Genomic DNA, 27468 nt, shown 5'->3' on the forward strand with positions numbered 1-27468 from the left:
TCTTACTGGATGTTTCTTTCTCTTTTCTTCCTCTTCACTTTCCCTTTATCCACTACCCTCCAGTTTTCTCACTTTCCTCCCTTCCCTTGCCATTTTCTTGCTCATTTCTTCCTATTCCGATTTGTGCCTTGACTCTGCCAGCAATCTCAAAGAGTACAATTTGGCCGGCCAGCCATTCTCAGATCCAAAGAGTCTGGTGGTACACTCTGAAAGGGCAGAAAAGCTTTTCTGTTCCTGAAGTTATTTCTGCTGCAGCAAGAGCATTGCCCCCTGAGAACAATAGTAGAACTTGGAAGGAGGTTCCTCCAGGGTCATTGTTATAAGACTGTTGCTTACATCTCCTCTTGCTGTATTAAATAGTGTGTTTATTTAGAGAGATTACTATATGTAAAAATAAGCTAAGAGCCCAGCAGAGGTTGATTTATCAAAATGTGGTTGTCATTCTGGGTCATTTGGGCTGATGTGTTGTTAGTCAGCCAGAGAAGGTTCTTTTTGTAAGACTGTACTTTGACTTCCATCAATAGGAATATCCACCTCAGCCTGTCAGCCACCACATATTATGGAATCCCTACAGCACACAGGAACTAGGGATGTAACAATTAGCAAGTGAGAAATAATTCCTTCCCTTGTGGAGCTGACAGTCCAGCATAAACATGAACGACAGACGTTGCTTAAGTGTAATGAATGTTAGGAGGTAGTGTTAGCTGAGCAAATTCATGGAAACTCACCTAACACCTGTACCTTGTATTAGCAGAGAGAGACAATGAGCTCAGAAAAAGGTGGCTGCTTTTTTTAACTCTAGCATATCTGCAGGATGCAACACACTCCCTCAAAGACCATGGCTCTCTCAAATCGACAGAAGACCACATCCTCCTCAGAGGGGTACTCCCCATCTCCTTCCTACCTCTCCCAATCTCTTCCTGCAGAGTTGCTCCAGGGGAAATGGGGTAGGTGTGATACATCAGGACATGAGGGGAAGCATCCATGCAAATTTTGTAGCTAGTAGCCTGACTTAACTATTTCACATTACCCATTACTTTTAGCTACTCCTATTGTTATTTCAGCCCTAATGTCCATAAGACTCACAAGTTTAAAAGGAATACCCAGTGAGGTAGGTCTTCTTCTGAAATACTATCATAGAGAAATTATTGAGTTCTTGGTAAATAAATGCAAGGCTGTGATGGAACTTGCCAGGTGCACATCTCCCACTGCCATCCTGTAATGAGATGTCCAGGAAAAAGGGTCACCAGGTAAAAGCCAGGTACACACTTACTGTTGTCTTCAGCAACACGACGTCTGCCTCTTGCAAGGAACACGGCACACAATTTGCCCACACGTGCCAAGCGGGTCTCCAGTAAAACACCAAAGGGAGGATCCCAAAGGAGAAGATGGATCCAGCAAGACAGAGAGTTTTCCGGCAGCCTTGAGTCCGGTAGCCAAATATCTCCTGGGGAAGAACCAAAATGACCGCAAATACTGGTTAAGCACAATAAATAGCATTTGAACCAACTGGAATTTGGGTGATAAAACTGGGGATAGAGATTGAAGAAGTTGAGGAGAGACTGAGAAGGGGGAGAAGGATCCCTGACAAAGTACCATATGATCTCAGGCCTCTGAGACATTGCAATCAAACTGGGAAATTCAGTAAAAATTAAATGAGTTACTATGTACAAGTGCTACACATGTGTTTATCACAGCTGCTGCTCATGCTGCTGGTGCTGTTACTTCTACTATCATCTAGCCGTTTTCCCAGAAGTAGACTTGAAATTCTACCCTTTGGTTTAATGGCACTTTTTAGATCTAAGAATTCCTTGTGTCAATAGTTCAGCTCCTGCTAGGATTGCCTGTTAGAATAACAAGGGACCTGGAACATGCAACTTTAAATCAGCCACCTTCTCTGTCTCACCAGATAAAGATTACATTACCAGAATTGTTTCTGTGATCTTTGCTGAAGGCTGCTTTAATGTCGAATTTTGGGGATTCTTCCTCTTATTAGCAACGCATGCAGGTGTTGACTGTCTGCCTCAGGTATCATTCACATTTGGCATGACTTTGATTAAATGTTCACATTAACTCATAAATATAAACTCATGGCCAATTTTGCCAACTAGGATGTCTTTCTTTACATGAATCCTCTTTTGTTCTAAACTCAAGTTCTTGTTCTCCAGCTGCCAAGCCTGGAAGGGTTCAGCCCCCTCATCATTCCTGAAGCAATGCTTTGTTGATCTTACACTGAGCAGGAACCCAATCCTAAATCCCATACTTGCTCTGAGTCTACCTTATCATCTTTTCCCATGTGCTTTTTTTTTTTTTTTTAATGTTCCTACACTTGGGAATAGGTCAACTTCTGCTCCACAGCCCAGACATTGTATCATTTTTGAATGTTATATTTAAAAGTTTCTTTATATTGTCCATCAGTTGAGCCACCCATGTAATATGTCAGAATTATGCCAATTCTAGAAGCACAAATCTCCCTGTTACCATGTATTATTTTATGGGCTATCCAATAGAGCCCTCTATAGTTTCTAAATTGTCTTCATGTTCATTCTCAAAACAATATGAGCATGAATTATCTTCATTTTCCAGCTAAGAAAACTGAAATTTAAAGTTATTATAAAAAATAATAAAGAAAAATAAATAAGAAAATAAAGTTATTATATGTAATAGATATGATTAGCAAGTATTATTGGTAACAATGATAGCAGCTAACATTTATTGAGCACTCAAAGCCCTTCTCCAAGCACTTCTCACTTAGTTGAAAGAGATTACATGTGTTTCTAAAGCATAAAGCTCATCAGTAACTCAAAACTGGACCTACAATCTAGACCTCTTCAGCACAGGGAAGATAATTTGAGCTGGTCATTTCCATTCTAAGGCTCTTCTTCATTCTGTCTCAGATTTCAGTTCAATTTAACAAACAATTTCTAAATGTCCACCAAACAGCAGACATGTGCTAGACACAGAGATGAATGAGACAATGCCTCTAGCCTCAAGGAACTCATTACTTTAATGAAAAGAGAAACATACAAACAGATAAGAACAAACAAGGTTAGAGGAATAAAAGGGTTAGATAGAGGAATGACTATATAAATTGTCATCTAAATTGGGTACTATTAATAAAAACACTGGTACAGCAGGAGACCAGAAGTACCAGTCAGGCCAGGTGAATATCCCCTAGTTAGACCAGAGTATTGCATTCAAAGCTTGCCTGTTCTCAGTTCTGTGGACACTACATCAGTTAGTAGCTCATCCCTCAAAATGCAGAGGGAGCCATCTTTGCTACTCTGCACTCTGTCCACCCTTACTTCCTACAAAAAGTAGTCCATCAGCCAAAAAAAAAAAGAGAGAGAGAATATTGAGAAAATTTCAGAAGAATATCACACCCATGGCAGTCTACATGCATTATGAAATAGACACTATCCCTTTCTTTATCTTTTCTATTACCCACAGATTCCCCCGTTCCCCCTGTCCCTGGAGATCTAGGTCCTTTGCATTCCTGAGGGTTTAAACTTTGGCTGCTGGGTGTCCAGATCTTCTCCTCTGCAGATCCCTATACTCAAGATGTCACACTTATGGTTTCCAAAGCAATGGTTTCAACTACCTCAGCCAACAAAACCCCTTAAGAGTCTATAGACCCTATACCCAGATACACACAGATGCATGCAAGTAAATTTCTCCATACTTAGGGAGTTCCAACAGTCTAGGTAAGACCCTGCCCTAGAAAGTTCACAAGGCTGAATCAAATCTGATTCACAAGCTCTTATACTTAGGGCCTGACACTGGGTGAGTATTTGTGTGAAGGCAATGCTTTTGGAAATGCACATGAGAGGGTGATGAGAGTAGGACATTGACTCCAGGAAGCTTTAAGGGTAATGTCATCACCTCAGTCCTCACCAAGTCCTAAGAGTGGCTCTCAGCCTTCTAGACTCAGAGATTGTTGGAAAAACACCTCTGGCAGAGAAGATTAAAGCTCACCTGGTCCAAGAGACTGGTTGGAATGAGAGAATGATATGCATGTAACCTTCACAAGACAAGATGAATACATGGGTAGGTATTAAAAGTTTGTTCTTTTCCCAAAAGCACCATCTCCAGGAGTGATTGTCCTGTCAATGGAGCCAAATGCAAGCATAGTGCTTAAAATGGGCTCTGGACTCTTCTCTGACCATCTCCCACCCTAACTGATATGCCTGCTAATTCATTCAATCAAATTACAGTCAAATCCCATTAGAGTGGGAGCTATTTGTTCTCTTTAAGACAATTCTGCATTTCTTTCCTGGTTTCATTAAATATTTGAAAATGTAAGTGATTTTTAAAAATAGTTTATCTCCCTTAAGATAATCTTATTTAAATAGTGAAAGGGAATAAAGGAGAAAGGAGAAAAAATAAGTGGGAAATATCAGAAAGGGAGACAGAACATGGAAGACTCCTAACTCTGGGAAGCGAACTAGGAGTGGTGGAAGGGGAGGAGGGCGGGGGTGGGGGTGACTGGGTAGCGGGCACTGAGGTGGGCACTTGACGGGATGAGCACTGGGTGTTATTCTGTATGTTGGCAAGTTGAACACCAATAAAAAATAAATTTATTATTAAAAAAAGAAAGATGAATGGATAAAGAAGATGTGGTCTATGTATACAATGGAATATTACTCAGCCATTAGAAACGACAAATACCCACCATTTGCTTCGATGTGGATGGAACTGGAGGGTATTATGCTGAGTGAAATAAGTCAATCGGAGAAGGACAAACATTATATGGTCTCATTCATTTGGGAAATATAAAAAAATAGTGAAAGGGAATAAAGGGGAAAGGAGAAAAAATGAGTGGGAAATATCAGAAAGGGAGACAGAACATGAGAGACTCTTAACTCTGGGAAATGAACAAGGGGTGGTAGAAAGGGAGGTGGGCGGGGGGTGGGGGTGACTGGGTGATGAGCACTGAGGGGGGTACTTGATGGGATGAGCACTGGGTGTTATTCTATATGTTGGCAAATTGAACACCAATAAAAAATAAATTTAAAAAACAAAGTTTAAAAAAAAGATAATCTTATTTACCTTATTTCCAAATTTTGGATGTGAAGGGACTATTTCACTGTACTAATTTGTTCTGAATGAATGCAATTTCTATCAACTGCTTATCCTCACCACAAACCCTACTCCAATTTCTACCTCAGTAGCTTCTTGTTTGATACTTTGTAACTTCGAAGGATGATTTTCCAAGGGACCCCTAAATTTAGTTGACTTCTAGATCGAAGGGAGATATTCTCAATCTGAATGACCTATTCCAGAAATCTTGAACTGGATGCTCAAGAAGAATGGCCTGCAGATAGGTTCTTGTTGGCCTGGTCAGCATTTCTTAAAACTTTATATTGGTCCTCCAGTTACTTTCACATAAAAATTCCGATTTCTGGCTTTTCTTTAAAATAAATCAGAAATCGTGACAGCACAGTACCCACATTCTTATACTGGAAGAATCAGCTGGAAAGCACCAAAAAACCCAGGAACTATCCCAACACCATCCAATGAGATAAAGAATAAGGCCTTACAGTACAGTCATACAATGGGATCTTACACAGCAGTTCAGGCAAATCAGCTTCAGCAACACTCCAAAACGTGGATGACTCTTAGTGACACACTAGTAAGTGATAAAAATCAGTTCAAACAATTACATCAGCATGCAAGCATTTTTACAAAGTTGAAAGCAATGAAAAATAAAATATATTTTTGGGATAGAGTTAAATAAAAGAAAGCTACGTTGGAAGGAAAACAAGGAATTGACAAAGATATGATACAGGACAGTGATTACCTCCACTGAGGCAAGGCAGGGCCACATTGTCAAATGCAAACTATTGTCAAGGTCCTAGCTTTTGTTGGGGGTGGTGGAATCATCACGTTATTATAAAGAACCAATTAAAGAGCTAACTGAATTAATGCAATGCAGCATTGACAAGTAATGAGAGTGTCATGAACCAAGGATTATGGGTGATCTAATCGTGAGCACCTGAAGTTTTAAGGAAAAAAGGACGAAAATCAATCAGAGTAAGAGATGCCCGCTTTAAATGAGTAGTTGCTCCGCTATTTCTCATGGTTCCTGCCATACTTTCTCCTTTCCTCAACACTAAGGCCATATGACAGATTCTTTTCTCATCTCATATTGGGCCTGCTCATAAGATTACAAGCCTCATCCTGTACACCAGTGGTTCTCAATCAGGAGTGGATTCTGCTACCAGGGGACATTTGGCAATAGCTAGAGACATTTTAAATGACTTTCAACTGGGTGAGAGATGATACTGACATTGCTTCTAGGTGGAGGCCAGGAATGCTATGAAATAACCCCCCATCCATGGCAGTCAAACATCCTGTAGTGCAGAGGACAACTGCCCCTCAACCTCCACAACAAAAACTTCTCTGGTCCCAAATAATGCTGAGGTTAAGAAACCTGAGTAGGTATTGAGTTTCTCCCACCTAATCTACACAGGTCTCTAGGTCCTAGTGCCTAAGATGTTCTTCTCAGTACTCAGAGGAGAACTAGAGAATTTTAATACTGAAATCTATAGTAAAAAAAAGAATTTACACTTTATGTCAAGTGCCCAATAAGGTCAATAATGGGTGCAACAGCTCATTTTGCAGATGAGGAAAACTGAGGTGCAAAGAGAGAAAGCAAATTTCCCTTGTGGTCTGTCTGTCTCTGCCTGTGTGCATCTGTCTCTTTCGCCAAACTGAATCACTTCCCACCACCTGGTTCTGCCCTGGCCACGCCAACCACAGGCACAGAGTCCTTTCTTCCCTCAGGGTCTTCCCATGGCTGGCTATCTCTCGTCTGTGGCAGCCTCCTTTAAGTGTGTTCTTCTCAGAGAGGACTTAGCTAATCTCCTATATAATGATAAGACCCTGATCTCACCCACCCTTTATAAGACTTTTTAAAAATCATTTTCACAATTTGTACTTAGTATTTTTTGCTTGCTATTCTAGCTCCCTCCTTTCTACCCTCCACAGGACTTTAAGTTCTATCAGTTGAGGATCCTTTCAAGTTTATTTCCTCTAATACAGTTTACCCAGCACCTGGCACATTATCTGTATATGTGTTGAGTGGATGGATAAGTAGGTTAGTGACAGGAAGGAAGGAAGGAAGCAAGGCAGGACGGAAGGAAGGAAAGAAGGAAAAAAGGAAAGAAGGTTGATTGGTCTGTAAGTTCTATCAGTTTAAGATCCTTTCAAGTTTATTTCCTCTAATACGGTTTACCCAGCACCTGGCACATTATCTGCATATGTGTTGAATGGATGAATAAGTAGGTTAGTGACTATATGGAAGGAAGGAAGGGAGGAAGGAAGGGAGGGAGGAAGGAAAAAAGGAGAGAAGAGCAAGAAGGAAAAAAAGAAAGAAGGTTGGTTGGTCTGGAAGGTAATGAACCCTTACTCTTCTTGTTCCTAGCCCTAGTTTAACAGAATCTCTCAGATTCTCTAAAAATTAAATCATTCCACTGATATGGGGAAAAGGAAACATAAACAATCTCAAGACTATTCTGCCTTTGGTCATTAGGAAATGTATTTGCATTATACTCAAGTTAATCTTTAGGACTAGGTTTCTTAAACAAGTGCTTTCATTTTCATTTTCTTCCTCTTTATTGTCTTCTCTGGGAGTTGAAAAGATGCTAAAGGTAAGACTGAGTCTCACAAACTCCTTCCTTCAACAGAGGTGTAACAAGGGCTTGGGAAGCAAGAAGCAAACTGATTTGGACATCTTGTCCTCAAGCTCCTGCTCTGGACCAAAAGGTGTGTTCACAATTGCCTGTCAGTAAGTTATACTAATTTCTCAGTCTTGGAAATTTCTTTACAAAAAAACCAAAACTATTTTAGAAATAGATAAAGAAAATACCACTGCTCCAACCAAAAAAAAAAAAAAAAAAAAAGACGACTTTGGAAATAGATAAAGAAATATATCACTACTTATCAGCTGAGTTAAGTTTTTCCATTCCATTTTCCATTAACAGTGTTGACCTCAGGGACACCTGGCTGGCTCAGTGGTTGGAGCATCTGCCTTTGGCTCAGAGTGTGGTCCCGGGGTCCTGGGATCAAGTCCTGTATCAGGCTTTATATGGGGAGCCTGCTTCTCTCTCTGCCTGTGTCTCTGCCTCTCTCTGTGTGTCTCTCATGAATAGATAAATCTTAAAAACAAACAACGTTAACATCCATTGACTTGTGGCAAGGGTGTGCCTTGAGGGAATCCTTAGGAGTCTAGTGACCTGGGTACCATTCACTATCCTATGATAGGCAAATGAAATGCCCCTTAATTTCATTCCCAGCTGTGGATTCTCACTTGTCTCTCATTCCTAGCTTAGGAATGTCATCTCCTGGCCATTGACTCCTGGTTCTCTTGCTAAAGTCTTACCTCACACAATTACTATTGGAAACAGTGGAACAACACTGGTGTTGTGTCAGGCCCCGGACGTGAGGAACTCATCATAAAAATGTTTACGTGCTACCTCTCAGAACAAAGTCTTCAGGTGTCTTTCCTTAAGTTCAACTCGAATTGCCCACTGTGTCTAAGGCCAAAGGTAAAGTAGGTCTGCTAGAGATTCTCCAGGAGTATTGTTCATTGAAGTGGACTTGGGGAAGATTGGAATTTCAACAGCAGGGAAAGAAGGGTAGGAGAAAAGGCACTCAAAGTGAAGGGACTAGCCCAGAGCAGAGAAAAAGTCTGAAACATGGAGGTGTATTTCAGGACAAAATGTCAGCTTAAGGTATAATAAGGTCATTATACTGTGGTGTTACAATTAACCGGGTCACGTCAGGCCTGATAATGTACTTTGGGGTGGGACTAGGGATTCAGGGATGTGTCCTCTACTCCAGTGGCCTCTATAGCCAGTGGCCAAAAGTTGCTGAACCCTTAAAATCTATACCTCCATCTTTCTCCCTCCACACCCAACAAGTGGACTTCTCATGGCTTCCCTAAAACTGCTGTCCTCAGGTGAAATCAGGGGAAGAGGCTGCTGCCTACAGTCTTTTAGCTGGGCAGCAGTCTGATTATGGAAACAGGAAGAACAGATGTGTATGGGACTTTAGTGTTCTTTGACTAAGCAGAGTTTCTTCTCCACCCAGGATGCTGCCAGCCTGGGCTGTGGAAACTCCTCTTGGTCGCACCATTTGGCTGGCTGAAAAGCAAACTGTCCCGCCTGTCAGTGGCAGACAGGGTGGAAATACTCTGCCCTGTGAATAATTGTCCATCTAGTTTGGCTGAAGCTCATGAAAAACCAGTTCATGTAAATGACTTCTATTATGTGCTTGTCACACTAAATATATATTTTTCCACATTATGATTTAATCTTCGCAACTCTATAAAGAAGTTAATACCAGCCATGGGCAAGAAATAAGGAAGATAGGGTTTAAAGACGTTAAAGAATGTATCCTTAGTCATCCTGCTTGTAGATAACAGAGTCAGGTCCTTCTTACTTAAAACTGTTTTCTTCCCCACCCCGGTCTGCCTCTCCTGAAGGCATTTCATCCTCAGCTCTGACATTCTCACGTGGCAGAGGTCATGGGGGACAAGACTTGAACTCCTGCTAATTGCTCACATTTGAGTTAGTGGGGATGCTGCCCAGACAAGTTCTTAGGTTTCCCCTTAAACAGGTTTTCACAAGCTCAAACCGCAGAGGGGGAGGAAATAGGCAAGAGAGACTCCACCTAGCAACCAGACGGTGGTGGTTTCTGCCAGCAACATCCTAATCTTCTGGTCTGGCGATCTTAGGCAAGAGGCATTTTCTAGGTTCTCGTGTGGTGCTGAAATTAAAACTTCTCTTCTAATGATGTCTGAGTGACATAAGACAAAGCACAGACAGGTCAGTATGTGGGACTACTGGCCTGTCTGGGCAGCCTACTCACTGAACATGATAGAGACTCAAGATCGGGCAGGGCATGGGAAAAGACCACACTTAAAGGCCAAGGGTTCAAGACCGGTTTTGGTCTACCATTTACTAATTTTATAGTCCGGAAGTCATTACCCCATCTAAAAGTTAAGAACACTAATGCCTCCCTCACAAAACTGTTATGACAATGAAATGGAATAACAGAAGTGGGCACATTATTCAAATATAGGTTGTTGTCATTATGAGGGCAATTAGACTTAAGGTTAATTATTAAACCCTTAAGGACACCCTGACATATCTGGCCTCTCCTTATCATTGGGATCTCGGCTTCCTTGACCACATGGTCTCAGGAAGCTACCCAATCACTCTCTAGCACATCATCCTATGTTAAACCTGTATGAGCCCTTATCTCCATCTGATATTCTTGTTTATTTTTTTGTGATCTACTCCTAGCATGTAAGTTCCACAAGAGCAGTGCTTTGGTCTGTCTTGTTCTTTGCTGAATCCCTGGCACAGAACAGAACAGTTCTCGGTACATGATAGGCCCACAGATACTGTTTGAGTGCATCAATAGCTCTGGTTATATTGTTATTTCTTAGATTGAAATATTATTAGACTGGTAAACAGAGAGGTAGAAAATGGTAAGCATTGGCTATTAGCACCTGATGAAGCATAGCAAATATCCGGCTAAACATCAGTTTTCAGGAAGAAAGCTGAGATTTTTTAAAAAAGATTTATTTATTTATTTGTTTGCTTGTTTGTTTATTTACTTACTTACTTATTTGAGAGAGAGAGTGAGAGAGAGAGGAGAATCTTCAAGCAGACTCCCTGCCCAGCATGGAGCCCGATGTGGGGCTTCATGAGATCATGACCTGAGCCGACACCAAGAATCAGACGCCTCACTAACTGAACCGCCAGGCCCTCCAAAAAAATTCTTAAGATAATTCTCAAATAAGGGCACATGGAGAGAGAGCATAGGAAAAGCAATGATATCCTCTCAAAGTCAGCCTTATACTCTTTGACAAATAGAGAAATTTTCCCAACAATAGGTTATATCCCTAAGTATTATTTTTGTTTTTCTCTCCAGATATTTGTTACTTACCATAGGATTTTAGAAAATGAAAGAGGGAGAAGTATTCTGTCATGAACTCTAAGAGAGGGAACGATCAAAGAAGACCTGATCCTGTATTTCTTTCACAATGTGAAACTCCCACACCTCCAATGAAGCAAACTCTACTTCCTAGGGAAGGCTGTTCCATTTTCAGACAACCCTACTAATAATTACACCATGTGCTAGACATTAGGCTAGGGCCCAGCAGGTGTACTCTGCACTCCCTCCCACTTAGTGCACACACACACACACACACACACACACACACACCAAGCATTGCCCTTTCAACCATTTCCACCTGTTCAACCAACATAAAATTAATATAAATATATCAATTTCCATCACAAGTTTATGCCTAAACAAGGGCCTGTGTAAATAAAAATCATTTTGAAAAGCATCATGTGACCAAGCTTTCTCATTGAGAAGGTTGGAAATCTGTTCCACATAGTGGCAGTGAGTTGAAAGCATGTACTAGAACAATGGTTACTACCTGTTTTTAGAGTGAAGAATCCTTTCTTAGCATTGCTGGTGAGAGATAAATTGTCAAGACCACCTTAAAAAGCACTTTGCACAGTGAAGTTAAAGATACACACACACTGTGCGATTCAGTAGTTCTACTTGCAACCATCTTCTCTACAGAAACTTGTGGACCTGTGTACCAAGAGATACAGACAAGAAAAATTCAAAGCTGGAAACAATCCAAGAGTCCATTGAAAATTGAACTGACTTTTTAGAAAGTATAGTCTTACCATGTTATATTCTGACACAATGCAAATAAATAAACTATAATTTTGTGCAGTAATATGGATACATCTCACCAATATAATAAGCAGAAGAAGCAAAACACAAAAAAATATAATCAGTGTGATTCCAATCACAGAGACCTCAAAAAAATTATTATGGGATACAGACATAATTAGAAAAAATATTTTTAAAGACAAGAAAATAATAATTATACAAGCCAGGTGAGAGGTTGCTTCTGTGTGGAGTCGGGGGCAGAGAGCAGAGATGGGTCAAAATTAGGGCAGGCCCCAGGAGAACATCTGGAGTGCAAGCAGTGTTCTATCTTCTGACTCAGGCAGTGATCATATGGCTTTGAATTATTATTAAATTAGCTGTATATATTTTTCCACACATTTATATGGCATTTCAAAAGCTGCCACACACTTCCAAATGAGTGTGTTCTACTTTTGCTTGTAAAGGTTATACCAATGCTCATTGGGCATGAATGGCCTTGGACTCAAAGCAATAACTTTAACACTTATCAAGAGTCACAACCCACAGTTTTGCAATCACTGGTGTAGGGGAAAATATTGGTTTGGAGATGGAATTTTAGTCTGAACCGTGGTCCTATGAAACAATCCCTTTCCTCTCTCTGGGACTCAGTTTCTCCATCTGTTAGAGAGGTGGTTAGATTATATGATCCCTTGAATCTCTCTAAATTTTGATACCTATAATTATTGTAACAATAAGAACTTCCCTAACACCAACTGTGTGACAGCTTCGAGTCACCTCAGAGGTATCTACATCACAAATCCTTTCCACGGAGATACTTGCCTTCACTTCAAGGCTGCCCAGGTGACCTTCACTCAAACTTCAACGTTCTTTTAAGGAAAGATAATGGATGGTTATTGTTGCACCATTTGTGCAAATTGGTGCTAACAGACTGTGCAGACCACCTGCTGGAGAACTATCAGACAGCCTTCTGGAAGAGGGAGTATGCTACATGCAGGAAGCCCCATGCTTGGCCCCGAGAATGGGAGTGACTATGCCAAAGTGTGACTCCTTCGCCACTGGCCATATTCACTAACTTAGCATCAGAGTTCCCCCAGTGTGACAAGACAACTTGATTCATTTCCATAACTGGTATTCAGAATTGAGCACCTCCTTGGGAAAGGCTCCTCACTCTTCAGTAAAATGTCACCATCAACCTGTGAATGCATGATTCTGGTTGTGGCTAATGGAAGAAGGACTTCCTAATCTGCCAGAGAATTTCAAGCAAATGGATGGATGCAGCGAAAGGTGAAATTAGGATAGGTAATGGGGAAATGAGTAACTTGTTAAGAATGGAAAATTGAGAGAATAGTGGGGCAGAAGGGGAACCAAAATTTCTACCTTTTTTAAATATCCTGGGATACCACCCTGTAAATGCTCTTTTACAGCATTTTGCAGCATGCTTTTTCGTTCACTGGCCTCCATTTTTTTCCAGATCAGTGAGTTTTTATCTCAACTCATACCCAAATCATTTTCAAATTTCACAACATCCTATTAATGTCCCCTACAACTGTTTTTTCCAAACTGGTGAGGCATTATTCTATTTCTTAACCTGGACGATGGTCAATAAATGTTCACCTTATAATTACCCATTCTGTACAAAAGTATTTGTGCACTTTTATATAGATATAGAAGAATGTATTTTATAATAAAAGAGACGAAATGTCACACACTTTTATACTGGCATCAGTGTAATTTTGCTGGTTCTTTTTTAATTAAGTTCTTTCCCTATTTTTTATAATAATGACCTTCTGAAAGGCCAGTCATTCTGCAAGAGTCCAAATACTAATAGCTACATTCCCACTAATTTCAAAGATAGCAAATGACCAATCATTGGCTGCTTTTATTTTAATGGGTATCTATATATTTTTAGAAATAATAACACTTGTCCCACAAGGGACAATGGTGAAAAAAGAGCCAGACTTTTTGTTTATAAAGAACTTAATCACTTCACCATATCTATGTATATCAAATTATTGCATCATACACCTTAATTTTATACAATATTACACGTAATTATATCTCAAAAGAGCTGGGAAAAAATAAAGTCTATGAGCCAGAAAGAAATGAAAACTTAATCTTTGTTTTGCTATTTTGCATTCTAAAAAAAATTTAGGTGTATTTTTTATTAAGATTTTATTCATTTATTCATGAGAGACACACAGAGAGGGAGAGAGAGAGGCAGAGACACAGGCAGAGGGATAAGCAGGCTCCATGCAGGGAGGAGTCTCGATCCCAGGTCTCCAGGATCAGGCCTGGGGCTAAAGGCGGCGGCTAAACCACTGAGCCACTGGGGCTGCCCAATTTAGATGTATTTTTAATCAATATAAATTTAACTCTAAACTCAACAGAAGCAGGAATTTACTCAGCACAGTGCTTCCACATCTTTTCTATATAATGGTACCCATAGTAAAATGACAATATTTGCACAGTGTAGATCAGATAAATAGATGAGGCTGCCTAAAACTAGAGGTGATCAATATCCCAATATTCCTCTAAGAACTTCTGTCATCCATCTCTAGCATCTCAGTGCTATTCATGGCACACCAGTTTGGTAGTCTTGCCCTATCATATATTTATAGCAAAACAATGCCTTTGTCTTTTCTTATTTTCCTCAGTCTAATCAGATTCATATCAGGCAAAATTACACCTAAACTGAGTATATCCTATAACTACTCGCCATTCCTAGAAATATCTTATCTTACTCAACAATATATCTTTACTCAAGCGGGTTTTTTTTTGTTTTTGTTTTGCAAAATACCTGCCCCGACCTCATTGTTTTCTCTCCCCAAACCCCCCACCAAAAGTCCTAACAATCTTTAAAAACACTATTCATGTAAAATTTTCTCTATGATGCCTCCTCAGTCAGAATTGATCATAAGTTTAAACTCACTAACCACACACTCCTCTCTCTGCATTACCTTGACCACTACTACGCATCCAGTTTTATGACACAGAAATCTAGGAATTTGCTTTAATATTCTTCTCCTTCTCCCTCAACATCTAATTAGCCCAAGGTCTATTGGTCATCTCCTAGATATTTCTTAGATCGGCCTCCTCTTCTCCATCCCTGATACTCCTGCCTTGTTAATTCAACCAGGGTTCACACTAGAATCACGGCAAGAACCATTATGCCCAGCTTCACTTCTCTCTACACTGTTGTCCACATTGCTACAGTTACTTTTCTAAAGCAGACATCTGATTTCACTTCCTTACTAGACTTACCAATCATCCCAGTTTGCCCAAGGCTGAAGGGTTTCTCAGGATGTGACCTTTGCTAATGCCCAGGAAGTCCAGGCAAAGCCAATGTGGTTGGTTACCTACTTAAAACCCTTAAATCCCTTTAGAATGGCATGTGGAGTTCTTCCTAATCTTCCCATACTATCTCTTCAGCCTCAACTCTCTGTTCTTCCTGTCCCACTCCACCACACACACATATACCCTGCACATCAGTGTTGCCAAGCTACATTCAGTTCTCCGAATGGAATGTGCTTTGTTCCTTTACATCTCAGTACCTTTGTACATTGTGTCTCCTTGACTTAATATGTCCTTCACCCTAACGGGGCTTGCTGGTAAACTCCTGTTCATGCATCTAGATTCTTTTCAATTGGCACTTTTCCACTGAAGTCATCCCAGAATTGACTGTAGCTTCTTCTGTGTTCTCACAGAACTTTGCATATTCTGCTATTATAACACTAGCCCACTGAAGTCTATCCTCCACTAGATATTGAGCTCTAGGGCTTTTCTTTGTATACATAATAGCTTTCACAGGGACTAACACATAGGTAGTGCTTAATAAATGAGGGAGGAAGGAATGGAGGGAGGGAGGAAGAATGGAACAAAGAGGATAGAAAATAAATGACCTGTAGACCAATCTTCTTCAGGAACATAGAAGCAAAAATCTTCAACAAAATTTTAACAGATAGATTTCAGTAATATGGTAAAAGAATTATACACCATTACCAAGTAGTACTTATTCCTAAGATATGAAGCTACATTAACATTCAAAAATTAATCAGTGTAATCCACTATGTTAACAGACTAAAACTAATTTTTTTATTTTAAAAATAACATGATCATATCAATTGACACAGAAAAATGCTTTTGACAAAATTTCACACACATTCATGGTAAAAATTCTTAGGGAAATAGTAATGAAAACTAACTTCTTCAACTTGATAACAAGCATCTTTAAAAACATACAGGTAACACTATGTTTAATAAAAGGGCTAATCATGATCATAAGATTCAAGATAAACATATAAAATAAATTAATTTTATTTCTATGACCTACTAATGAGATAAACAGTTGTGAAAAAATGAGAATTATGTGGAAACAAGTCTACCTGATTTCAAGAATTATTATATAATTCCCTAGTGTTATATACTTTCTTATACTTAGACCTATATAACTCTGCCCAATTGATTTTTGACAGATACGCAAAAGCAATCCAATGAGGAAAGAAATAATCTTTTCAATAAATAGTGCTGGAGTGAGCAATTGGATATCCACATTACAAACCCATTGCAAACCATGTATTCAATAAAGAACTTGTATCCAGTATACATAAAGAACTCTCAAAACTCAACAGTAAAATATCAAACAATTCAATCAGATAATTGACAAAAGACATGAAAATACACATGGTAAATAAGCACACAAAAATATATTCAAAATAATTAGCTATTAAGAAAAGTTTAATTGAAACTACAATGAGATATTACTATATAGCTATATAGAGGATGGTTAGAGATAAATGGTCGTAATGGTTAAGATAAAAAATGGTGAAAAGAACAAGTGCTGGTAAGGATTTGGAAAACCAGGATCACTCATACATTGCTGGTAGGAATGTAAATAGTACAACCACATTGGAAAATAGTTTGGTAGTTTTTTTAAAAAACTAAACATATAAGTACCATGCAACCCAGCTATTGATCTCCTGAGCATTTATCCCAGAAAAAATAAAAACCTATGTTCACATAAAACTCTATTTACAAATGTTTACAGCAATTTTATTCATAATAGCCAAATACTGGAAACAACTCTGATGTCCTTCCATGGATGAATGGTTAAATAAATAAATGATTAAATATTCCATGAATGTAATATCATGGAAAACTACTCAGCAATAAAAAGGAATGAACTATTGATACACACAACTTAGATCAATCTCCAGGGAATTATTTTGAGTCAAAGAAGTCAATCCCAAAGCTCACATACTGTATGATCTTATTATATAGCATTCTTGAAATGAGAAAATTATAGAAACAGAAAGCAGTAGTAGTTGCCAGGATTTAAGGAGTAGGGATGAATGGGAAAGAAATAGATGTGGCTATAAAAAGGCAAAAACAAAGGATATTTGTGGTGATGGAAATGTTCTTTACTTTGACCTATCAGCATGAATTCCCTGCTTGTGATATTTTACTATAGTTTTGCAAGACATTACAATGGAGGAAAATGGGTAAAGCATACACAGAATCTTTGTGTATTATTTATTGCAACTGTATGTGTATCTATGATTATATTTATTTTAAAAAAACTTTAAAAAATGAATGTGTTGGACTAGATTATCTTTGAGTAGTTTTCTCTATCTGAAATTCCATGATCTGGGGGGCTCTAAGGGTCCACTGGCTCTTGGTTATACAGGGTGTACTATTTCCAAAAAATGAAGATTCTTACACATCTGGACACCAATGTTCATGCTGGTAAGTAAGGGTCTAGGCAACCTCAAAATGAAGATAGCTATGTAATTACATCAGATAGATCCTACAGAGCTAGATCTATTTAGAAATGGAAAAAGGAGATGCCTGGATGGCTCAGTGGTTGAGCGTCTGCCTTCGGCTCAGGTCCTGATTCCGGGATCCGGGATCGAGTTCCACATCCGGCTCCTTGTGGGGAGCCTGCTTCTCCCTCTGCCTGTGTTTCTGCCTCTCTCTGTGTGTGCATGTCTTTCATGAATAAATAAATAAAATCTTTAGAAAAAAAAAAAGAAATGGAAAAAACAGAGGCCAGGAAAGGGGAAACTCCTCACATAAAATGAATGGTTAATGGAAGAATCCAGATGAGAAAGAATGCAAGCTTTCAAACAGGGCCCTTTCCACCACAGCAGTTTGTAAATATCTACTGACCACGTTGACAGCCAATTAAATCCTTAAACACCACCCAGCCTAAGCCCTTTCAGGGCTGTCCTAAACATCCATGGCTGATGGATGCAAAACTTGGACAACCTTAACAAATAACATTTTACTATGGCAATAAAGAAAAATATTTTTTAATGAAATCAGAAAAGAGAGCGAGATCAGAAGGATAACGGTAGAATCAGCAAACTTCTGTAAAGTACCAGATAGAAAATATTTTCAGCCTTGTGAGCTATGTGGTCTCTCTAACAACCATTCATTTCTGCCATTGTAGTATAACAGCAACCAGAGATAATCTGTAAACAAATAGAGGAGGCTGTTACTAACAGAACTTTATTTTCAGATAAGTCAGTAGGCCAGGTGTCACTCATAGTCAATAGTTTGTGGACCCCTGCCACAGAGAAACAATGGAAACATTTGATCTTTTCTCCTATAGTGATAATATCTACCTAATGAGGTTACTGTGAATAAAGCATCATGTGGAAATGCTTAGCAATGGTCATAGGACCTAGTAAGTAGTCAATAAATGGTAACTATGCCACATGAAGATTGTTGAAGAAATTAAGTGTGTTTAGATTGAAGAAGAGACGCAGGAGGGATGAAAACAAAAGGACATGTAAGAACAATTTTTACATGCATGAGAAAAGGAAGCTGATTTCTGACAGGTGGCCCCAAAAGGCAAAAGAAGTAGAACTAATGAATTCAGATTAACAGAACCATATCTCCGTTCAATGTAGACGAGTCTTTATAATAGTCATCATTGTCTCACAAGGAAATGCCCTGTCTTACAGCAAGTTTCCCTTTCTGAGGGCATTTAAGGGAAGGTTGGATGGGTGAGGTAAGGAACAGGAGAAAGACAAAGTTTGGATTGCTGGAAAGTGGATTCTATGGAAGGGGTAAAATGAAGTATAGTAAATCAATCCTCTTCTCTGAATTCTAATCCTTATTTACCTATAGATCCGTATACTATTTCATACAGACTTAGAATGTAACTGTAACTAGCTATATTCATCCACCATTCATTCATTTACCCCCCTAATATATATTGTGTATTTATAATTTTTTTAAGTATTGGAAATAAAGCAGTGAATAGGTCATCAACAAGTCATTAAGAATTAAATAGAAAAACATATCCTCCCTTGGGGAATGAAATATTCCACTTTTATTTGTATATTACTTGGCTATTTTTTAATTGGCCAATTAATTACCCAGGGATAGTCTGTAGGCAATTATTTCAGTAATGTTAAAACTCAAAAATAAAATTGTTTTCCTGTTCCAGGAGCTTGTGTAAAAATTCAGAAGGAAGATGATTAGATTTTTCTTCCCATAAAGTTGAAAGCCCCCACCATCAGGCCTTTATTAAAGAACAGATACTCTAACTGTGTCCACAGGAGATAGAATTTGCTACCAAATAATAAGAATTATAGCTTTTACTTATTCCTCCTACAGAAGAAATAGCAGAAGGAAGCTACATGGGAAATTTTCTGAAATGAAAGATGAAGGCCCTCTCGTTTGTTACTAGAGGCTCATTGTCTGCTATGGTCAGAACTGACCCTTTATATGCACATGATGCTTTCTGAAATGCTGTTAAGTAAAATAGAAGCTTCACAACTTCCTAGTATGCACTCCTTCTTCATAGTTCTCTGGGATAGACGATGACAAATGCAGCATTTCTGAGCATCTAAAGCAGATCCCATCCTGGCAATTCCTTATTATCCCAAATCTCTACTGCTGAGAAGGATTTTGAAAGAATGTGCACATCTCCAAAGGGGATGATTTAAGGCCACTAAGAAAGACTCTCTGACTTAAAAAAACAAATCCCTCTTGTACATGTACACAAGAGGCAGGGGAGAGACAAGGGAGAAGGAGAAGTTGACTCCCCACTGGGCAAGGGAGCCTACCCAGGCTCAATCCTAGGACCCTGAGATCATGACCTGAGCCAAAATCAAGAGTTGGCTGCTTAACCGACTGAACCACCCAGGCACATCTGTACTATGCATATTTTAATCAATAAATATGTTTCATTTTTAAAATCTGAAAAATAAATATATATGTTTTAAAAGCCCTTTTCTACTTCTTCACAGATATCTAAAATATCAGTAGCAAAGCTCCAAATTTTATATTCTCTCTAGCAAAGAAAATCATGTGGGGGACCTGACCACCTTAAACACTATGGTTCAGTTCCATTAAATTATTATTTATTGATTCTCAGGTTGGAAATTCCATTTATCCATTTATATTTTTTGTTGAAACCACTAGATCCCCATTTATCTCACTTTTTTTGTCTCAAACCACCCACTTTACCACTCTCAACTGTGTTTCATGTAGAGCTGACTCTGACTCCAACTCCAGACGTGGCCATGTGACTAAGATCTTGGTCTTCTTCTGGCCACGCTAATAAGTTTGGAAAGGGAAATTATCTAATAATATCCAGTGAGAAAACAAATGAGTATTTTGCTGAGACTATTGAATGAAGGGCAATTTTTTTCCACTGGTGTAATACCTGAGGATAGGTAATATCCTCAGTTACCAGAGGGTCCCATGCAAAGTTTGAGAATAAAACCATTAGGGTCAAATTAACAAAGGTCAATTACTTCTAAGTGGGAAATCCTCTATCAAGATGAAAGCAAAAATCATGGGGATCCCTAGGTGGCTCAGTGGTTTAGCACCTGCCTGTGGCCCAGGGCATGATCCTGGAGTCCTGGGATTGAGTCCCACATCAGGCTCCCTTCATTGAGCCTACTTCTCCCTCTGCCTGTGTCTCTGCCTCTCTCTCTCTCTCTCTTTGTGTGTGTGTGTCTCATGAATAAATAAAATCTTAAAAAATAAAATAAAAAGCTGAAAGCAAAAATCAATTGATGCTGTATGAAGTATAGTAGCAAATAGCCTTTTATGAAGTATATAGTAGCAATAACCTTTTACAACTAACCATCCTGAAACCAAGATTCTACAAAATCAAGCCCAAGTAACTGCTAGGAGAGTGTAAGAAACTTCCATCTGAAACCAACTTCAGATAAAGATAGAGGTAGCTATCATGGAGAGGATGAATAAGAATATTAATAAAGCACAGCACTCCCGCTCCTCTAAGCCCAGACACAAAGGGACTGCCTAAGAGTAAGTAGAACAAGGACAACAGGTAACTTCTCTACCCCTACTAGGAGCTAAGCATTGAGTGACAAGCCAAGGAGGCCACTGCTGGAGAAGGGGGGAGAGCACGAGGAGAGACCGCTTAAGTGATGCAGGCATGCACAGATGGCTGATTCAGTTCCAGCACCTGTACCCGTTTACTTCTGTACCTAAAAGATCAGAGAGCAAAGACTTCTGTGAAAAGAGACCTGGAGGTTTTTGCCTCTCACAAGCTTAAAATGAACCTGAACCTGAAGTATAAAATAACTGCTAAATTAATATGGTCTTGGGCTTATTTAGCAGTTGTTGAAGTGGTCATAGTAGTGGTAGTAGTACTGGCAGCAGTAGCAGTAGCAGTAGTGTTGGTGGTAGTAGAATAGTAGTGGTAGTAGCGGTAGTGGTAGTAATGGTGGTAGTAGTGATGGTAGTAGCAGCAATGGTAATGGTAATGGTAGTGGTGGTAGCAGGGGAGATAGAGGTAGTAGTAGTGGTGGTGGGTGGGAGCAGTGATGGCAATAGTAGTAGTAGTGGTGGTGGCAGCAGTAATAGTAGAAATAGTAGCAGTAGTGGTAGAAGTAGCAAGGCCACATCAAAAACCTAAGGCTAGAATAGGAGCTTTGGAAGCAAGCTGCCTAGGTTCCAGATCTGTTTTTGCTGCTTCCAGACTTGGACAAATTAAATAATTTCTCAGTGCTTCCTTTTGTAAAATTGGCATTAACCACTCAAAAGTCAGTAAAGAAGATAAAAACTCTTGTTAAGATTGTGCACAGAAATCTTCAGTTCAACTTATAGGAAACATGTTAAGTAACTTCAATGTTGCATATAAGATACAGACATGAAATAAGATCTGTCCCTGCTTGTAACAACTCACAAACTGTTGGGGGAGGAGAATAAACACATAACTCTACCTATAAAACCTAGTGAAATTGCCGAAATTGGCATTCAGATCTACTCCAGACAAGGAAGTGCTTAAGTGTGATCCAGGGGCTCCCAGATGGCTTTAAGGAAGGGAATCAGATCTGAGATGGGTTCTGGTGAATGTGCAGGCCGCTGATGGCCAGGTATCTAGGTGAAGATATATCCCTGGCAGAGACAGTCCATAATGTATTCTTGGGAAAACAAGCAGAGCACATCTGCATAAGCAGAGAGAATGGCAAGTAAATAATTGCCTGTTGAAATTGGCTAAAGGAAAAACCTATACAGGGTGGCTTGGTTTCCAGGCTTAAGATCCTTCCTTTGCTCAGTGATTCCAAGTTGAAAGAGAACAAAGTTGCAGGAAACTGTGTGCCATAAAAATCAGCCTTATTTTTCCATTAAAAAGCAAGAAAAAGTAACCACTTATCTAAACAAACTCATTTGTTGGATTCTTTTGTTTTTGAACTGGCGTCAAAACATTGATCTCTTTACTGATTCTGAGACTCGAATACCAGAGCTTCAAAATCATCTACCCATGGCTCCAAAATAGATTCTGGAAATGCTAAAATATACAGTCCCAGCCAGAGTGCTGTGTGTGTAACCACCAAAATCAGAAAGTGTCCTGGCCTGAGGGACATCTTTCTCTGGAAAGCTTGCAGCGCACTGGGCCTCCTCTCTGTTCTTATTTCTGAGGGGGCATCTAGGGCAAAGCTGTGCTTGTTGTCCAGAAAAGTAGCCTTAGGCTGAGGACAGGGTTAAGGAGGCAGTGTTCTGAGCTTCCTTCCATCTCTATCTAGGCTATGGTTTCAGACAGCTCACCAAGGTTTACATGACTGACATCCAGAAATAGCTGTAGTCCATGTAGGTCAGTGATCCCACTTGGCTAATCTTCACAAAGCTTTAAAACAATGACAAAGCCTTGAAAATGGCACCAGGAATGAATATCTTCTGGACACATCACCAATGCACCAATGCTGTTGAAGGTCAAGTTGCTGTGCTCTATGTCTTCTGTAGGCCTGAGAAGCCTATAGGGTTCAGCACTGGTTAATCATTTATCAATGGATTTATTTACTCTTTACCCATAATAAACATTCATAAAACAACTGCCATAAATTTTCAGTTCTCACTTGATGTAATGTCTCCATGTATGTTCTCCTTTCCTTGACTAAAAGAACTCATAGCGCTTTGGAAAAAAAATCGGAAGTATCACTTAAATTTCTTAAGACATTTCATAGTGAATTTATCCACCTATTTTAAAACTTTCGATATCATATCCTTTACATGTTGGAGAGAACCTCAAGAAACCACCTGCATTGGTCCCTGGTTCAAACTAGTAAGGTATTATCATTTCCACCTTATCAATGAGACAAAACCAAAGAGAAGTGACCATGATTTGCTTTACGGGTATAAGAATAAATAATGGCAGAGCCAACACAACAATGCTAGTCTCCAGTCTCCTAATGTTGTGTTTCTTTCACTCACACCCTGTTATTTTTGCCACCTAATTAATAACTAAAGTAATGCATCCAGAATTTAGCAAAATTAAGAGGCAGTAAACCAGGACACCTGGATGGCTCAGTTGATTAAATATCTGACTCTTGGTTTCAGCTCAGGTCATGATCCTGGGGTCATAGAATTGGCCCCAAGGCAGACTCCAAGCTCATCAGGGAGTCCGCTTGAGATTCCTTCTCTTCCTCTTCCTCTGCCTCACCGCGACCCCCCAATAAAGAAAAAAAAAATCTTTTAAAAAAAGCAGTAAACCATTATGTTTAAATCAGGGTCTTAAGCCATAGCCTTCCATGTACTTAGCCAAATGAACCTGGTCATGTTACTTAACCTCTCTACATCTCAGTTCCTACATCTGCAGAAGAGAGATGATGATTCCTCTTAGGGTTTCTGAAATAATTATATATGTTATTATGTGTAAGGTTCCTAGTCAGATCAATCACCATATAAATATCTGCTACTACTGTTGCCATTTCCACTCCCAACCTGTTCCTACTTTTCCCTATGGGATTCAGCACTTGTATCATCTTCTCCCATTACAGACACCCTTAATCCTATTCATCCTGTTCACCCTTGGTCTATGGATTATGAAGTCTTTGCAATTCTAATTCCTAAGGACCTTTCCAATCCATTCTCTACTCAGCATCCTCTATATCAAGGCTATAGTTGCATACTGAATCTCTTCTTTATATACTCCCCAACTTGATTCTGTTACAGTTTTTTCATGGACTAGTGTTTAGGCATCATTAGAAAGGATAAAATATGCACTCGTTATAGTGTCCTGTGAAGTCTTTCACGTTCAGGCCCTCACCTACCCCTCCAGGGAAATGAAATGCCATCTTCCCCCTTGACTGCATTGCTCCTTCTTCTGTGCCCCATAGCTCTGTGTGCAAAACTCCCTCAGTGGCACTTGTTTTATCACAATTTCATTATGTTTACACCTCTCACTCCTCTACTTGGGCCTGCTACATAGTCACGTGTCTGTGTAATCCCACAGGACCCTGCTCTCTGAAGGGCTCTGAACTTGGTTTAGTGCTCTGTTACAGTCATCTTGAAATTCCTAATAATTGTTGAACAAGGGACAACTCATTTTTATTTTGCACTATGCCCCACAAATTATGTACCCAGTCCTGCCTGCTCGACTGTGAACTCCTTAAAAACAAAAGCTTTTTGCTTTTCACTCAAAATCCTCCTTGGTTAGCACAGAGAAGTCCTGGCACAGAGTAAGCATTTGGTAAATATTTGTTGAGTTTATACATGAACAGATGAAAGGATAGCATAAAGTATCTCATAGAAAAATAGTGTAGATGGCTAATTAACTCTGAAGAATAAGCTTTGTTTATGCATGGGAGAAAGAGGAGTCAATTGATAAATTCACAAAATGATTGGCTATTCCAAATAAATAACACGAAATTTCCCAAGTTTCTTTTTTGATTATTCAAATTGTTTATCCCTTTAAGCTCTGCTTGCCTCCTCATTCTTTTCGGAATAAAAAAATTACAGGTTAATGGAGCTTGGAATTACGTTATCAAACATGCCCTTACTGTTTGTGCCAAGCACTATGCTAAATTCTGGGAATAGTGGGGAAGGGAATGGGCAGGCCACAGAAAGGTGAACTAAGCAGGGTTCCTGTCCTCAAGAAGCAATTAAATCTCACTCTTCAAGAATTTATATCAAAGATGAGTTGACTTCATGGGAGTTCTGCAGCAATGAATCAAGAATAAAGACACTAGACTTGGCCAGTAGCCCAGCTTCCTGAACATTTCAGCTGACAAAATGTCTCAGTCTGAACACAATTCTCCCACTATGAGATCTGTGGGTTCACTAGTTAACATTGGCAACCAACTCGGAGGTGCTCATGGAGCATAATAAATAAGTGGCTATTGAGGTGGGGGGAGGTGCTTTTGCTTCCTGGTGTTAGAGAAGAAAAGACAAACATCAGTTATGAAAGTGAGCCAAATAATGGTGAGGACAGATGTCCCTTGCTCATGCTGAAGGCACGATAGGGCTTCCAATGTGGCAAAGACCACACACCACCCTGCTGCCTTATTATGCACTCATTGCAGTACTAATTTCTTGCTGTTCTCAAAAACAACATGGAAGTTCAAAAAGAGTTTCTCTTGCTTTTCCTGATTCAACAGGTTTTACTTACCCATTCTACTAGTTGATATAACATGAGTGATGACATTAAGAGAGTCTAGTCCAAAAAATATGAATGCCAATAAACATATAGAGATGTGCTCAATTTCAAGTCAAGGAAATGCAAAAATAATATAGCCATCAGGTGTCATTTTCACATATCAAATCAGCCCAAGTTAAAAAGATTGATAATGCTCAACATTGGCAAGTATGGTAAAGAAAGCAAGTTTTCTCAAAAAAAGATTGCTAGTTAGAGTATAAATTGGTACAAGCATAATCATCTGAAAGGCAATTAAGTATTACGTATCAATGAAAATTTAAAACACACACTCCCTCTTATATATCAACGCTATTTCTAGGACTTTATCCTAAGGAAATAATCTGACAAATATGTCAAATTGCACATACAGAGTTGTCCATCACAGCCAAAACATTTAGAATTAACAGAAGCATACAACATAAGAGATTTGCTTAATCTAGTATAGTTCATCCACATATACTTTAAGCTTTAAAATCATTATGTGGAGCTACAATTTTCAAAAGGAAAATATAGCCATGAAATATTTTTAGATACAATGAAAAGGACAGTTTAAAAAACATATATATGAGATAAATCCATTTTTTGTTTAAAAAATACATATTTTTGAATATGTGTATTATGCATGCTTTTTAGAATAGATTGTGATTGCTTTTATTGTGTTTTGGCATGATGCATAGCACAAATAAATGGATAATATCTAAATACAACATGCTTTCTGTATTTAGACATGTATCAGGAAGAAGAGGGAAGTCTTGGGGATCCCTGGGTGGCTCAGCGATTTAGCGCAGGCCTTCCGCCTAGGGCGTGATCCTGGAGTCCTGGGATCGAGTCCCACATCAGGTTCCCTGCATGGAGCCTGCTTCTCCCTCTGCTTGTGTCTCTGCCCACCCCCCTCTCTCTCTCTCGAATAAATAAAATCTTTAAAAAAAAGAAAAAGGAAGTCTTAAATAATACGCTCAGAGATATGCTCAGAGGTAAATATTTCATAACTGGCCTTCAGGTGAGGCAAGATGCAAGTCCTGTGTAGCATTTTCTGATTTCTAAGACATAAATACTCCCAACATTATTTATTTCAGTCTACTGAATATGAAGTCAAAAGAAATTAATAGTAACACACTGTGTGTAGTATGTAGTGTTTCCATGATACAAACACAGAGATGTATATAAACACAATGGTATAGATAATATTAAAATGTAGTAAAAAAATTAGAAAGCTTTATACATTAGATGAGTTAGATACATTTTCACTTTTTATGTCTTTAGAAGGAGGGTCGACTATGCTGATCATGTCTGAGTGGAAGATTTATGAATCATATTTACTTCATTTTTTAGATTTTTCTATGTCATTTCAATATTCTTATAATAAACATATGTTATCTTTATAATCAGAAAAACATACAAGGTTTTTTTCTTTCTTATTTGCTAGAACCTAGGAAAGAAAAAAATCAGGAAATATTACTTTTAAAATACGTCTCACCAGAATAAAATACATCCTCAAAAGGAATATGATTTCATTAGATTATAACAAAGGATAACAGTGAGCAATATTCTAATTAACTAAGCCACAATATTAACCAGATAACCACTTTGTTAAGTCATAGTGTAAGGAAATGAGAACTTAGCCTATCTGAGTCATTTAAAAATATAAATATGTATCCACTGTATTCAAAGGAATTTGGGTTCCCAGGCGGTCTGATACTCTTCCTCCACAAATAAGGAAACTCAGTCCCAAGAAGGGTTGAGGTTTTCCCAAAAGAAGGACTATGAGGCTGGGTATAAGGTAACTCAGCTCTTTTCCATGTATAAGTGGTCTCTATGACTTGAGAATAAAAGTAAACAGTCCTTACTTAGAGTTATTTAAT

At 38.9% G+C, this 27468-nt stretch overlaps 1 protein-coding gene across 9 annotated transcripts in view; it reads right to left on the reverse strand.

Annotated features, from left to right (window-relative positions):
• The window catches only part of ATP13A4 (ATPase 13A4), a 111377-nt gene that overhangs the window by 80127 nt on the left and 3782 nt on the right, over nucleotides 1–27468 (reverse strand). For all 9 annotated transcript variants that reach the window (XR_013369547.1, XR_013369546.1, XM_077880112.1 and 6 more), the window contains one exon: nucleotides 1274–1447. Coding sequence is in view for 7 of the 9 variants with exons in the window: in XM_077880112.1 (XP_077736238.1) it covers nucleotides 1274–1447 (174 nt within the window). In the remaining 2 variants the exon portion in view is untranslated. The remainder of the gene's footprint in view (nucleotides 1–1273; nucleotides 1448–27468) is intronic.

Source organism: Canis aureus, chromosome 31, assembly GCF_053574225.1.
Source record: "Canis aureus isolate CA01 chromosome 31, VMU_Caureus_v.1.0, whole genome shotgun sequence".
Taxonomy (NCBI): Eukaryota; Metazoa; Chordata; class Mammalia; order Carnivora; family Canidae; genus Canis; species Canis aureus.